This window comes from Bufo gargarizans, chromosome 6 (genome assembly GCF_014858855.1).
Source record: "Bufo gargarizans isolate SCDJY-AF-19 chromosome 6, ASM1485885v1, whole genome shotgun sequence".
Taxonomy (NCBI): Eukaryota; Metazoa; Chordata; class Amphibia; order Anura; family Bufonidae; genus Bufo; species Bufo gargarizans.
In genome coordinates this window covers 199544250-199560705 of record NC_058085.1, presented here as the reverse complement: position 1 = coordinate 199560705, position 16456 = coordinate 199544250, and the positions used below count along the sequence as shown (strand labels likewise).

Genomic DNA, 16456 nt, shown 5'->3' with positions numbered 1-16456 from the left:
GCACAGTTGGGAACAAGGTACCGCTGGTGGCCCAAGATCACGGAAAGTCTGACGCAGCAGAGCAGCAGAGAAAAGAGCAGGCCGGATTGGAAGGACCCCTGGGGAAGAGAATTTTTTTTAAATCTAAATTGATCCTCCTGCCAAACCTGCAGAGTAGAAGAAAAAAATAAAATTAAAAAAATAGCAGCAAGATCTGCAGAAAAAAAAGGCACGTTGTTTCTGCTTCCTACGGACACAGACCAAAAATGGTATAGCACACCTGGGCAGAACCACCACTTTTTTTTCTAGTGCCAGCCTCCTAGTGGCAGATGGGCATATAACCACGGTGCTATGTTTCCCAACATAATTCACAAGAAAATTATACAAGAGACATTGTAATTTATGTATACAACGCGGCACAACAAACATTTCTAGTGTAAAAAACCCCAAAGATTTTTTATTTATTTCTTTTTTTATAGCTGCTGAAATGCAGAGAGCCAAAAACATTAAAAGGGTTGGCAGACACTTGGAGGGAATTTAATGGGTCCAGGAGGGAATATACATTCTATTCGACTGCACACAATCACTTCTCACGAATTTACGTGATTTACTCCTCCACTGCTACCCTCATACACCTTCTGTACTCAAGGCACGTGGTTAATGCATGGTCAGACCACGATGTGGTCCTTTTAGTTTTTAACTTTTCACCCAGGGTTGGGTGCACCCCATCGTTGGCACCTCACCAAGGCTCTTATCAGATCTCACTATTTATCCCAAAATACTTTACTTCTTTCTTTCGCGATAATACTTCTACTGATTCCTAACCCCACTGGGTTTGGTTGGCAAAAAGCATTTATATGGGGGTAGACTCAGCCATGGCTTCTTCATATAAGAGCGAAGGGGGTCTAAGCTGAGGCTAAACTGGAAGACAAATTGGTGAAACTGGTATATGCTCACCAACAAGCACTTCGCTTCGCAATCTGAGCTACCAAATTGTAACTGGACGCCTTACTCTCTTATAGAACAGAAATATTGGATTACACTTACCGGTAAATCGGTTTTCTTTGAGCCTATGACCACACCTCCACCTCCTCAGGACATGAAGCCAGAACTGCCTTTTAAAAGAGGTACCATCCCCCTCTACCTCCTGTCCTTTTTCAGGAACTAAGAAACATAACATCTTAATAACCTAAACATATATGTGATTTTTTATTTTATTATTTTATTTATTATTTTTTGAGGGAAGGGGAATTAATCGAGTGCTGTCATAGGCTCAAAGAAAACAGATTACCGGTAAGTGCAATCCAATATTTCTTTCTCCTATGACAGCACCCCTGAAGAATAGGCAAGATACTCTATCTAGGGTGGGACAACCGCATGAAGCTCCTTACATCTAAAAGTAAGGCCCTCATCAGAAGGTATCTGAAGTCTACAGTGCTTTAAAAAAAAAAAAAGTATGTGAAGAGCTCCAGGTGCCCACTCTACAAATCTGCTCTATGGAAGCTGAAACTCTCTGCCCAAGAAGTGGAGACCGATCCAGTAGAGTGAGCCCCAAATCCCGAACAACCCCCCATAGAAGAGTAAGCTAAGGAGATAGCCTGTGTAATCCACCTAGCAATAGTCTGAGAAGAAGCCGGAGATCCATTCTTTGCTTCCTGAAACGAGGGAGACGCGAGGAGGACCTCCAAGGCTGAGTGACCTGTATATATTGCATAATACACCTAACATCTAAACAATGGAATTCAGATTCCTTCTTATTTGTAGGAGAGGCACAGAAGGAAGGTAACACTCTCTCTTGTGAACGTTGAAAATGGGAAGAAACCTTTGGTAAAAAAGAAAGATCGGGAGAAATCACCACCCGATCCTCCCAGATTATCAGGGAGGGTCAATGGAGAGCGCAGAGATCTCACTCACCCTCCTAGCAGAGGTAATGGCCAGAAGGAATGCAATTTTAAGGGAGAGCATTTTTGGGGAGAACTTAAGAGGCTCAAAAGGATCAGAAGTGTGAGCTGAGGGGACCAAGTTTAAATTCCAGGGGGGAACTCTACTTTTACAGACCGGGACAACTTGGATACTGCTTAACTCAAGGATGTTCAGCTAACTGGGTCCAGACTTTATAAACCAAGTATCAGGGTATGTAGGGCATACAGCAGGGATCTAATAGCAATTACTATTTTTTCTGGGCACCGCTCCGTTCGCCCGATGTGGCTCCCGTGATATTCTCCCGCCCTGTATGCTAATTTTTGCATCGGTACAGGGAGGAGGAGACTGCCCTGTCTCTCAACGGGAATCTCCTTCTCCCTGGCTGTGAGCTGTCCAATCACAGCAGAGAGCGTCACAGCCAGCCACAGTCCTGGAGTTGTCACCGTGATTTTGTAGTAAAGAGATCACAGAGAGGCACGGAGCATTATCAATCATGTTAATGCTCCATGCTTCTTCTGTCTGCAGCGGGTCTTGGCTGTCATTCACGCAGCAGATGTCACGCACGGCTTCCGCTCGTGTGAAACAGCCCATTCTTCTCCTTCCAAACCAGAAAGTACATCACTGTCACTGGAGGGGGAATCTTTAGCTGCAGCCACCAAGGTACTGGGGCGGATTTTAATTAAACAGCTAACCAACTCCTTCACGGATCACCTGTTTAATGCTGCCCATCAGGGACGGAGCCTCCTCCTTCATTAACTTGCTTATACACACTTGGCATAGGGGTTTTGCCCAGACAGAAGGTAGCTTCTTTTTACACACAGCACATGCACTTTCTTTTGCTCTGGAGGTCTTCCTGGAAGACTCCTTAGACACCTAAGCACAAAACATGAACCCATGAGTATATACTATAAAAAACATGCCGGGGTACAACCCCTCTTACCCCACCGTGGGGTAGTTTCAGCGTGCCGAGCCTGCTCCTGTTCCTAAAGCCAATCCAGCCATAATGGAGGAACTTCTCCTACTCGGCATGGCAGTGAGCTGGCTGGACTTTTCTCCTCGGCGTGGGCATGCCGACCCCCCCCCCTTTCCGGTCTGCAGCGTTGGCTTCCTCCCACTGCCGCAACCCGGAAGTCAAGGATTCCAGAATGCGGGCCGGTGGCCGAACATGCGAACACTGCTGCAGAGTTTCGCAGAAGTGACTTAAACTGGGTAAAGCACCAGGCCCGGACGGGTATACAGCAGCCTATTATAAGAAGTTCTCTACAATCCTCACATCTCACATCCGTATCGCAGCTCTAGAAAGCAATACCATGCCTAGTGAATTTTGGAAGACCAAGGTTTCAACAATCTCAAAGCCTAATAGGAGCCCCCTTTTACCATCCAATTAACCAGCCTCTCTTGTTAATTAATCTAGACGCTACAATTTTCACGTCCATACTGGTCAGATGAGATTTTGCTCTCAGACTTCATTGGGGATGACCAGGTGGGTTTTATACCTGGTAGGGAAGGCCCTGATAATGTACGGAAGATTTTCATTATCCACTGGTCTCCCTAACATTCCCTTCCTCTAACTTTACTCTAATTGTATATTGAAAAAGCATTTGACCATCTCCTGGGATTACATCAGTTGTGCAGTGTATTATAGAAGTGCTCGGAGGTTCGCATGTCAGAGTTCCTTTGTGGGACAGAGTTAAATAAAGTTTTTAAAAAGATAATCTCCCAGTTAAAAAAATATATATATTATAATACACACATTCTGTAGTAAACCAGATGTGTGAGCCTCGTGTGCATTTCTTTGTCTTAAAGTCACTGGGGGAGGGGGGAGTTAGGTTGCCATTTTTAAATGTGCCACTGAAACTTAGGGATAAAATTAGCAAACTACTCCTATTTAGTAAAAAAAGCCAATAGTCTTTTCTTAAGGAACACCCCTTTTGTGATGTGATGTCTGCTATTTAAGTGAATGTAACTTGAATAAATCTCTCTTGTGCAGGGGGGTGAGAGAATCTTTTCATGAAACCAACTTGTGTTTTGGTCTCATTAGGAAAGCAGTATTGCACGCTGATGAGAATCGCATGATTAGTGATAACACACATTTTTTCTTTAACAAAATACTATTCAATGAAATTTTTTTTTTTACAAATAATTAACACTCAACATATTTTGTAGTGGCCGCATCTGTAATGACCTTTATCTAACATGGTGAAACAAAATGGCAGAATTACTGTTTTTCGCTTATCCGCCACAAAAAAAAAAAATGGACTGAAAAGTGATCAAAATGTGATATGTACCTCAAAAGGTTACCAATGAAAACTACAAGTCGTCCTGCAAAAATTAAGCCCTCACACAGCTCGGTAGAAACATTTTTATAGGTCTTGGGATGGACGATGTAAAAAAGGTTTTATTGCATACTGACCTAAGTAAAGTTATGTTATTTCTGCCACAAAGAATGTCACAAAAGTGACAACATACAAAGACAATAACAGTATTGCAATTTTTTTTTCATTCCTAAGAAATTATTTAATTTTTTTGTTATTTTATTTGCTAGTTTGTTAGCGCTAGGCATGAATACATGTGTTAGTCTGTCAATGATTGCCAAAAGATCTGTAATCTCTTATATGTATAAAAATGAGTTTGTCTGTCTAGACGTTCTTTATGAGCGACCAAACGACTGGACCAATCTTCACCAAATTTAGCAAACAGGTACATCAGGTGTCCAGGAAGGTTTTAGACCAGGGTCTCGGGTCTCTAGGACGTACCGATCCTGAGATATTCCAAAAAAATGACCTGCATTAGCAAATAGAAGCCAGCAAGCCTTTCACTTAGATCCAAACTGCCATTTACACGGTCACAAGTCCCTTATTAGCCAATAGAAGCTCACAGGTCCTACTTCAAGTTGCTATACCAACTAATCACAGGTTTTAGCAGTTTGCAGGTCCTTAAATATTAAGTTAGGCCTCTTTCACACTTGCGTTGTCCGGTTCCGGCGTGTACTCCACTTGCCGGAATTACACGCCGGATCCGGAAAAACGCAAGTGTACTGAAAGCATTTGAAGACGGATCCGTCTTCAAAATGCGTTCAGTGTTACTATGGCAGCCAGGACGCTATTAAAGTCCTGGTTGCCATAGTAGGAGCAGGGGAGCGGTATACTTACAGTCCGTGCGGCTCCCGGGGCGCTCCAGAATGACGTCAGAGCGCCCCATGCGCATGGATGACGTGCCATGCGATCACGTCATCCATGTGCGTGGGGCGCCCTGACGTCACTCTGGAGCGCCCCGGGAGCCGCACGGATGGTAAGTATGCTGCTCCCCACTACACTTTACCATGGCTGCCAGGACTTTAGCGTCCCGGCAGCCATGGTAACCATTGAGAAAAAGCTAAACGTCGCATCCGGCAATGCGCCGAAACGATGTTTAGCTTAAGGCCGGATCCGGATCAATGCCTTTCAATGGGCATTCATTCCGGATCCGGCCTTGCGGCAAGTGTTCCGGATTTTTGGCCGGAGCAAAAAGCGCAGCATGCTGTGCTATTTGCTGCGGCCAAAAAACGTTCCGTTCCGGAACTGAAGACATCCAACCAAAGCATAGCCAGTAGTGTACTTCTATCTGTTTAACATTCCACTTTACACCCATCCTACGTAGGACTGAACACTTTCATACATCCATAGCTAATTAAGCGAAAGGAAAAAGAACGCACACAAAAACAGGGGCAGTGTCTCTACCTTCCCATAATTCAACTAAGAAGAGAGGCTAATCCGGGCACTGTATCCTAAATTTCTCCCAATTATCCCATATTTTGTTAAACTTCATTACACATAGTCTTTTAACATATACACCTTTTTCTAAGCGTATTATATCTGACATCCTACTGAGGAATTCTCCCCTAGACAGTAGTTGAGGTCTAAGCCAGAATCTGGCTATTAGTTTCCTAGCCTGGAATAGCAGACGCTTCACTCCCAGACGCTGATGCCGATTTTTTACGTCTAATATTCCTACTATACAAGTTCTCGGACCAGGCGGCCTCGTGATATTAAATGCACCTTCTTATTAAGGCCAGAACAGAGGACCAGAAATTCCGGAGCTCCGCACAAATCCCAGAACATGTGCAACAAGGAAGCAGGGCTCATGCCACATCTAGGACAATACGCATCCTCCCGAACACCAATCTGGCACATAAACTCTGGCGTCCTATACACCCGGTGCAATAAAAACAACTGGGACATACGCTGCCCCTCACAAACTGACAATTGTGGACCGAGCGCTAAGAGCGACTTCCACTGCTTTTCTGAAATCGGCCCAACCTCTGAAATCAGCCCAACCTCTCTTTCCCATTTAGATTTAACTGCTAAAACCCCTTGTTTCATCGACTTCACATATAAGTTCCTGTAGGTAGAAGATATTAGACCGCTCGAGGAACTATTAGTAAGAAGTTGCTGAAACAACGGAACCGTAGTGCATTTCAATGATACAGATTTAGCCTGTGTCTGAAAGGCATGCCGTAATTGCAGAAATTGATAGAAGGCCGTGCGTGGGAGACCGAATTATGTTCTCAACTGTTCAAAGGACTTAAAACCATCAGCACTCTGTAGTTGACGTAGATACCTCACTCCTTTGCGCTCCCATGGTGAAAAGCCATCCAATTAGAAAAGTTCAGGAAGATGCGGATTCCTCCAGCTAGGGGAGAACTACGTAAACCCTTTCACTGATAACGCCCGACATTTCTGCCAAACTTTGTGTATCATGGAAAGTGTGGGATGTCCCGACAGCTTACCAACAATTCCACTATTTTCCAACAAGACCACTGGAGAATCGTGACCAATAATGTGTGCCACCAATGTGGCTGAGGCAATGTCTACAGGAGTCCTCCCCCATCCCCTCAACTGTTGCAACTGCGCCGAAATGTAATAAAGCCATGCATTCGTTACTGCTAGCCCTCCCTCCTCTTTTCCTCTCTGCAGTGTCCAGTCTAATCCGTGCTTTTTCATGGTGCCAAATCAGATCCCTTAATAACCTATCAATTTTTATGAATATCCTGCGAGGAATCCATACCGGGGAGTTATGTAATAAGATACATTAGCTTAGGCATGAGAATCATTTTAAGAAGGTTACTCCTCCCGACTTCAGATAGCGGCAACTTGCACCACGCCTTAATTTTATCCAACATTGTGATTAAGAGCGGCTGTATATTAGGTTTAATATAACTGTTAGGATTCGCTGTAACTATTATCCCCAGATACTTGACCTGATGCGCAATTTGCAATGGACAGGATTTGGGGACGAGAGTCACAGCAGAATCATCTAGCGGTAAGAGAATGGATTTGTCCCAGTTGATACGGAGCCCAGACCGATCAACAAATTCCCGTATAAGTGCCATGACAGGACTTAATTTACTTAGGTAATGTGGAACAGTCTTTAACATGTCATCAGCGTAAAGGGACACTCTCTCCTCCCAAGACCCACAGGGAAACCCTACAATCTTATCAGATGAGCGCAACAGGCAGGCCAGTGGCTCAATTGCAATAGCAAACAGAAGGGGGGAAAAGTGGGCATCCCTGACGGGTCCTTCTTCCCAATCTGAATGACTCAGATGTTCCCCCATTCGCCCATATCCTAGCCGAGGGGCCGTTGTATAACAATTGAACCCAGGAGATAAAGGTCCTCCCAAATCCCATGACCCGCAACACCTCCCAAAGATAGTGTTGAATGGAGCTATCAAAGGCTTTAGCCGCGTCCAATGAAAGAACGGCTCGACCTCCGACAGACTCAACTCTTCTCTGAGTATTAAGAAAAAGGCGTCTAAGATTCACCAAAGTAGATTTGTCAGACATGAAACCCACCTGCGTATCTAAACTCTGATGGAAGACTGGGCCCTGGGAGAGTAGATCAGTTCTGATTGGCAGAGGCCACGGAGCATCTCCTAGCAGAAGAATGAGTTCTGAGTACCAAGCTCGTCGAGGCCAGTCTGGGGCGATCAGGATCGTCTTGATGCCTTCCTTCCCGATTCTGCGTAGGATCCGAGGTAGAAGTGGTAACGGTGGGAACACGTAAAGAAATGCGAAGCTGTCTCAAGGCGCCACGAGAGCGTTGATGCCGTGTGCTGCTGGATTCCTTGCGCGAAAGAGGAAGCACGGGAGCTTGTGATTGAACCTGGACACCATCACGTCCACTTCCCGACGTCCCCACCTGAGACAGATGGCCTCGAACACCTCTGGATGGAGAGACCACTTCCCCGGGTCCACTGTTGTCCGGCTGAGAAAGACTCCGCCCACTGCAAAATCTTCGCAGACTCCTGCATCACCGGAAGGCTGCGAGTCCCTCCTTGGTGGTTGATATAGGCCATAGCTGTGGCATTGTCCGACTGCACCCTGATCGGACGACCCTGCAGAAGCGGAGTCCAATGGACAAGGGAGAGATAAATGGCCCCGAGTTCCAGTATGTTGATGGGAAGTTTGGACTCCGATGGAGACCAAACACCCTGGACAGTCCGTGTGGCGAGAACTCCGCCCAAACCGCAAAGGCTGGCGTCTGTTGTAATGATCGTCCTTATCACTGGAAGGAAGGATTTCCCCACCAACAGATGCACAGACTCTGTCCACCAAACCGAGGGCAGTACGCGTTTGGAGGGACAGTCAAATCCGGCGATCCAAAGAATCCGGGGATTTGTCCCAAGATGACAAAATGGCTTGTTGAAAACACCTTGTGTGAAATTGAGTGAAGGGAATGGCCTTGAAGGAGGCCACCATCATGCCCAGCACCCGCATGCAATTGCGGATAGACGTATTGCGGCGTTAGAGTAATATGCGTATAGATCTCTGAACGTCCACGCTCTTGTCCAATGTCAGGCGTACAACGACTGCACCTGAGTCTAGTATCATGCCCAGAAACCTGATGTGTGGTGGGAGATAAGCAGGATTTCTGTCGATTGACTATCCACCCGAAGCGGGACAGGGTGCTCAAAGTGATCTGAAGACTCTCCTCACATTGGGAGACCATAGATGCTTTGATCAAGATATCGTCTAGATACGGGAGGAGAGTGATGCCCCTGGAGCACAGGAGACCCAGGAGGGGGGCAAGCACCTTTGTGAACACACTCAGAGCTGTCACTAGGCCGAACAGCAGGGCGACAAACTGGTAGTGACATGAATGAATAGCAAAACAAAGAAAACGTTGATGAGAGGGTGCGATGGGAACGTGTAAGTAGGAGTCTTGGATGTCTATCGATTCCATGAGTTCTCCCTGTACCAAAGAGGCAGTCACGGAGCGGAATGACTCCATCTTGAACCGTTGAATGCGGAGGAAGCGATTCACTATGTTGAGGTCCAGCACTGGGCGAACATCTCCTTCCTTTTTGGGTACTATGAAAAGGTTTGCATAGAAACCCTTAAATCTTTAGTGTAAGAGGACCGGAATTATCACACCTCGTATGAGAAGGGACTGGACTGCTTGGAAGAAAGCAGCCGTCCGACCTGGATGCTTGGGCGGCTGGGAGAGGAAAAAACGTTTGGGTGGGATAGATTTGAATTCTGATAGTGACCTGATGTCACTACCTCTCGTGCCCGAGCATCCGATATAGGAGTTCACCACATTTCCTGAAAAAGAAGGAGACGATCCCCCACCTGTAAGGGTGGGGCCGCACCTTCATGCTGAGGTCTGTTTCCCGGGAGCGGAACGAGGCTGTTGCGCTCGCGGACACCATGCTGGCTGGGGTTTGAAGAATGGGCCTTTTCACTGGGTGGCCTAGATGAAGGTGGGGCCGCCGGACGAGTGCCCGCAAACCTACGAAAGGACTGATAACGGGAAGATGTGACCCTAGGACGAAAGGAACGCTATGCTTTGGGTTGCGGTAAATGGGTGCTTTTTCCCCGTTTCTTCCGAAATAATATCATTCGGAGGTGAAGCCCATTTTTCCACACAATCAATTGGAAAAGGGTAGAGCAAGTCTAACCGCTTTGGGACAATGAAGCGCAAACCTGGCTGGTCCCAAGCCTTTGCGACAACGGAAAAGTCGTCGTGTACAGGGAAGGACTTAGGGTCTGCTTTGGACGCAAAAACGACACTGCCTGGTGGCTGATGGAGGGGAGTTCCTCCTGAACTTGGAAAGTGTCCCGGATAGCTGAAATCAGACTACCATAGACGCAATCTGGGAAGACTGCTCCAGGTCCATCTCTGTATCTGAATATGCAATCTCACCATCTGCTAGTGCGTCACCTAAAATGGAGGATGTTTGAGATCGGGAACCGGGAGGGGGAGGGGATGCAGAGGAGTCAGAAGAGGAATGACGACCTGATCTGGGACGCTTGCTAGTAGGCCTGCTCCTAGTTTGTGCGCCTTGCGAAGGTGAGGGCTGCACTGTGGGTGATCTCTTTACCAAACGACCCAGTAATAAAAGGGTGGAATGGGAGACTTTGGAGAGGTCTTCTACTGCCCGGGACAGGGACCTTGCCCAGTCAGGTTCTCCACAGCCAGAGGGGTCTTGAACTCCTGTGGGTTGTGACAATATGGATGGATGGCTCTGTGGGGCTGCCTGACATGCAGAGCATAGAGAGAGTGACTGGGCACAAGGGAATTTAACAGAACACGAAGTGCAGGCATAATAAGTGGTCCTGCAGGGTGCCTGGGGAGGGGTCTTGGCTGGGTCTGACATTGTGTGGCTTCTCTATGCTGGAGGGGGTAGCGATCTCCTACCATTAGAAGTCCCAGGTCCTGTGTCCTTGTGGCAAGGGAGCGCTGGAGAGGTCTTCTGGAGTGACTGAGGAAATGTCCGGGAAGACGCCACGCCCCCCTCCCCGCTTGCATGCTAGGAGCCGCCATGAGACGGGAAAGGTTTAATATAGCGCCGGACATGTTGCCTCAGTAGATCCCTGGAGACTTAAGAAGTGGAGTGGGGAGGAAGAGCGCTGAAGAGGGAGAGATCGGACCGCTCTCCTTGTAGTAGCAGAGCCGCTGCAGCCGACCACCACCGGTGAGGATCTGAGGACGCAGGTAGGGAGATCGCTACCCAGCAGACAGGGGTGAGGAGAGGGGAGTAATACTCACCTGTCTTCTGTGGACTGCGCCCTTAGATGTCGTCCCAGCAGGGCCAACCAACGACCGCTGGCAGAAGGCATCAGGGGTCCGGGCAGTATGGGGCTGGTGAGTAGGTGGCCCTATTGCTGGTGGGAAGCAGGGGAGGCAGTGGGACAACCGACACCTGCTAGCCTCCCAGGGAGACAGATTGTGCCCCATGAACCTAATAAAATAAAAATAAAATTTCCAAAAGAGCCACCCTGCTAAGGGAGGTCTGCAAGCTACAAACTGAAATGCTCTCTCCAGGCTGGAGGGGGTATAGCCTGCAGGGGAGGAGCTAACAGCTTTCAGCCTAGTGTCGCCTCCTAGTGGCAGCAGCAAGCTATACCCACGGTCCTGTGTCCCCCAATGATATGAGCGAGAAAACATGTCTGTTTTTACATCACTCCTTTACATTACCACAATTCAATAATTGATTTGTTCGCATAAAACATTTTACAAGCACTGAATGAGCTTTTGTAGCACAACTGCTCACTCACTACATATACATTTACAGTACACGATTACGGGAATTGTTAGCGTTTGTATTGAAACTATTACCCTCTTAACTATGTGAGTTTAGGCTCCCCCAGGCACCACAGCCTGACTGCATCTCAACTCCTGACATGTGGTGCTAGTGTTCACAATTTCAAATGCTATTGCCACTAAACGTTGCCAAATCACAAGCTCTGTTAAAGAGCTTCAAATAAAAATGCTGGCAAAAGATATTAAAGCACCAAATGAAGTGATAGATGTAGCAGGAAATGAAATATTACATGTACACCACTACAGTATGTATGCCATACCTGCATATAACCAGTCTCTGCTGTTTTAACAGCTGTGTCTACCAGACCTTCACGTCCAGCCATGGTGTGGAAGAAGAATTCTGTAGGAGTCAGTCCAGAATAAAAGCTGTTCGCCACAAATCCCTTGGCTGCTGGTAGCTGTAAATATGTATTAAGAATGTAGTTTAACAATTCAATTTTGATGCAGAAAAATAAATTGATGTTTTTTTCCAAGCACTTCTAAAATGAGAATGCAGATAAGTAATAAAACTGATGTAACCTATGGAGCAAACATGTTTCCAAACTTCAAGCAACTTCATCTGTGTTCACATCTGCATCAGAGGCTCCATCACAGCTTTCATCATAATTAGCATGCCACACTATTAATTTATGTCAAACCTACGGACTCGGACAACAGATCCAATACAGCACTTGGTGCTTCCATAAAAGACAGAAGTCACTATGTCAACACAGCCTAAATAAAGTCCAGGGGAGGAGTATGTCTCCTTATAAAAGTCAAGGACCCTGACAATTTTTAGATCCTATTTTTTAAATAAATCAAATACATAAATAAATCAAACATAAGAAAGTACTTAGCAAAACATTTGTAAACTCACCTTTGAATGTTTTTCAAAATGAGGAAGGGATCGGTTCTCAAAGCCATCAGGAACACGAAACCCACTGATAGCCTGCTGACCCACACAGGCAATCATCTGGGAGATGTTAATAAATGAACCTAAACAAAGTTAAATGATTTAAATGGAATAGGACAAGACTGAAATGTTCTTCCTGTGTACGCTGCAAGTGTATGATACAAAGCGGTTTCATTCAGCCAGATCATAGTATACCTTACTAGAAACCATTAAAAGGCTGGTGCCACAAACATCCCTTATGCACAGGAGAGGGGATAGTTAATTGATTGATGGGGGTCCGACTGCTGGGACCCCCAACAATCACGAGAACAGGGGTCCGCAAGTGCTGCCGAACTGCCCAATGAGAATGGAGCAGTGCTGTTCATGTGCGTCCTCAGCTCCATTTACTACTGTGGGACTACTGTGAGGGCTGTACTTGGTAATCCCATAGAAGTGAATAGAGTGGAGGGCACACATGTGTAGCACCGCTCCTATCTCACTGTTTACTTGGCAGCGCTTGTGGACTCCTATCCTGTGGAAACCGCTTGAATGATTGTGGTAACAAGTCCAATTGATGACAACTTATTAAGTCATAGCAATCAAAGCTGGTCTTAATCTTTGACACATGACTTACCTTTGGAGCCACACAAAGCCATGATGAGGGGGCTGTTGCTCTTGTCCAGTTCTCTTAGACAGGCACTGCCAGCGTGGTCTCTGATCACTGACAGCTCACGCAAGATCAAGGCCTTGTGAGACGATAACAGGACAGAGAGATAACAGTTTTTAATTCTACAGATTGTTGAATGATATACCATTAACACTTCTAAATAATCTCAGTTTATCATTTTTTTAACTGGAAAAAATTATATAAATAAGCACAACTGCATGTGTAATTTACTTAAAATACAAGTTTGATGGAAAAATAATAATAATGTTAGATGTATGTATGTATGTTTATATAGGACCAACCTCCAATGTCTCCTCTGCACTACACCCAGGTTGCTGTTGCAGCTTTCCAGTGTTTAAAGCTTCAATGTACTCATCACATTTCTTGTACCCAGCATCTAAAAGATCCTGTTTGGCCTTCAGTAGACCTTGTCCTGGAGTGACATCTCCAATGCCAATGGAGAAACCTCTGTTTGCTGAATCAGGGACAAGAATATGAAGTACATTTTTAAGACATTTTCTCACAAAAAACATTTATCACCTATCCACACGATAGCCCTGGAGTCGGACCACTGGAACTCCCACCAATTCCGAGGGTCCCTGACTCCTCTGTGTGACTGGAGTGGTGCACATACATGACTGCCACATCTATTCATTTCTATCAGACTAAGAAATAGCTGAGTGCTGTCAATTCCTTTGAAGTGAATAGAGCAGAGGTCACACATATGCACTGCCGATACACAGGGGACATCTGTGCTTGGGATTCTGCGTGTTCCAGTGGTCAGAAAACCTCCTTTAAGGCTAGGATAGCACAATTATTACAATGCATGGTCGAAAGACAATAAATTAATCCTAACAGGATGCACAAATGTCATGGGAACAGGTCCTTAGGCTTACAGTACTAAAAGGTACTAAGCTGCATAAAATAAAATTAGATACATTATTAACAGTTAGACATTCATGTCCCATCACCAAGCCTGCCCCCTTGTACAGTTCAACATTAAAGGGGTTGTCCGGGTTCAGAGCAAAATCTGGACATACTTGAGTTTTTCACAGACAGACATGCCCCCTGATATAAGCATTGGAGCGATGCTCTCCCTTGCCCTGCGCAAGATTGTGCAGGCCAAGGATTTTTCTTGTTTATATTTTCACACTGCTAGGCGGTGGCTTCCGCCCAGCAGTGTATTCGGACGATGTCACCGATTCTGAGGGGCAGGCTTTAGTGCAGTCCCTGTGGAGAGCCCGATAAGTCATCTTAAAAAGCCTTTACCCTTCGCGATTCAGCGCAGGGCAAAGGAAAACATCAGAGCATGAAATGCTCCAATGCTCATATCAGGGGGCTGCATGGGTGAAAAACTAGATTTTTGTACTTAACGTAAAATCTGTTTCTCTCACGTTCATTGGGGGGGGGGGGGGGGGGGACAGGCTTGATCATGTGTAAAAGAAAAAAAAAAAAAAAAAAAACAAACAACAACAGAACCACACAGCCCCAAAAAGGACCCTAAAACAAAAGAATGGGTGGGAGATGTGTCCCCCAATAAACGGAAGAGAAACAGATTTTACGGTACGTACAAAAATCCGTATCATTGGGGGACACAGGCTTGACCATGATACGTTACAGTGCAGTCCCCAAGAGAACCCCCGTGAGAGAACCCCCATCTGCAAAACTCTACGCTGCAGAGAAGAATCAGCAGACGCAAAAGTGTGCACCCTCTAAAACTTGAAAAAAGTATGCAAAGACGACCAGGTAGCCAGCTTGCACACCTGAAGCACCGAAGCCCCATGATGCACCGCCCACGAGGCCCCCACTGCCCTAACCAAATGAGCAGTCACCCGGAATTGTGGGGGCAAAGACATTAACGCGGTACGCTTCCACAATGGCCAAACTAATCCATCGGGAAATGGAAGTCTTCGATGCTGCCAGCCCTCGTCTCAGCCCCTCAGGAATCCCAAACTGGGAATCAGTCTGCCGAAAAGATGATGTCTGGGACAGAGTGATGTGAACGGCTCGTACCAAATCCAGGTTATGGAGCGACTGCTCCAGAGGATGAGACAGGCCTGGACAAAAAGGGAGAATCTCCTCATTCAGATGGAATGCCGACACCACCTTTGGAAGGACGGACTTCCCCGGGCGAAGGACCACCTTATCCTGATGGAGGGTCAGGAAAGGCGACCAACATGAAAGAGCCGCGAGTTCAGATACCCTGCAGATGGACATGACTGCCCCAAAAACGCCACCTTGCAAGACAGAAAGCGAAGCGACACCTGCTGCAAAGTTTCAAATGGAGAAGACTGGCTCGAAAGACCTGCGGGTGAAGAGCCGGCTCCTGGCTGAGGAATTCTGCAATCCAGTTGTCGACGCCAGGGATGTGAACTGCCTATTGTGGTGGAACATGTTTCTCCGCCAAGCTGAGAATCAGCACCGCCCTAGTGATTGAGGTACTCCACCTCCATGGAGTGGTCAGACTGAACCAGAACCGGACAACCCCTGAGATGGTTGCACCAATTCCACAGAGAGCCGAATTGCCCTCAACTCCAGAACATTGATTGGAAGGGAGCGTTCTTCTCCTGACCCTACTCCTTGAATAGAAAGATTTTCCAACATCCCCCCTCCCCCCCAACCCCTGAGGCTTGCGTCCGTTAACACGCAGAGAGGAGGGAACGAGCGGCCAGACTTCAACATCGGAAAGACCAACCACCATCTGAGGGCCCGGCAAACCGGGGCAAGGCGATACATGGTCCGATCCAAGGAGGCTGGAGAGCGGTCCCAAGTGGACAGAATGGTTCGCTGAATCGCTCTGGTATGAAACTGAGCATAGGGAACTGCTTCGAAGGCAGAGACCATGTGCCCCAGAGCCCGCATGCAGCAATTAATGGGAACCGAAGCTGGCCGCAACAAGGGGGGAAACTGCAGACAGATCGGCTAGCTTCTTGGGAGGTAACACCTTGGCCTGAAATGTGTTAAGCACCATGCCCAGATAAGTCAACCAACTAAGATGGATAAAGACAAGACTTCTGCCTGCTCAAGATCCATCCGAAGCGCTCCAGAGTGTCCAGAACTATGCTCAGGCTGTCCGTCGTCACCCGGAATGACGGCCCCTTCACCAGGATGTCGTCTAATTAAGGAATCGCTACGATCCCCCCGGCATGTAGCAGGGCCATGACTGCAGCCAGAACCTTCGTAAAGACCCGGAGAGCTATGGCCAGGCCAAACGGGAGGGCTACAAACTGGATGTGAAACGGACCCACTGCGAACCGCAGAAATCTCTGATGACTGACACAGATTGGTACATGAAGATAAGCATCCTTGATGCCTATTGAGGACATGTACTCCCCCGGTTCCATGGACGAAATGATCGACCTCAGGGACTCCATCCGGAAGCTGCGGATGCAAATGAAAGGGTTGGATGCTTTGGAGGTCCAGAACGG

At 46.9% G+C, this 16456-nt stretch overlaps 1 protein-coding gene across 2 annotated transcripts in view; it reads right to left on the bottom strand.

Moving 5' to 3' along the window:
• POLR3A (RNA polymerase III subunit A) overlaps positions 1-16456 on the bottom strand; it is a 184766-nt gene that overhangs the window by 51270 nt on the left and 117040 nt on the right. For both annotated transcript variants that reach the window (XM_044297675.1, XM_044297676.1), the window contains exons 17-20: positions 13331-13503; positions 12996-13107; positions 12347-12465; positions 11751-11888 (exon numbers count right to left, since the gene is read on the bottom strand). In XM_044297675.1, coding sequence (XP_044153610.1) covers positions 11751-11888; positions 12347-12465; positions 12996-13107; positions 13331-13503 — 542 coding nt within the window. The remainder of the gene's footprint in view (positions 1-11750; positions 11889-12346; positions 12466-12995; positions 13108-13330; positions 13504-16456) is intronic.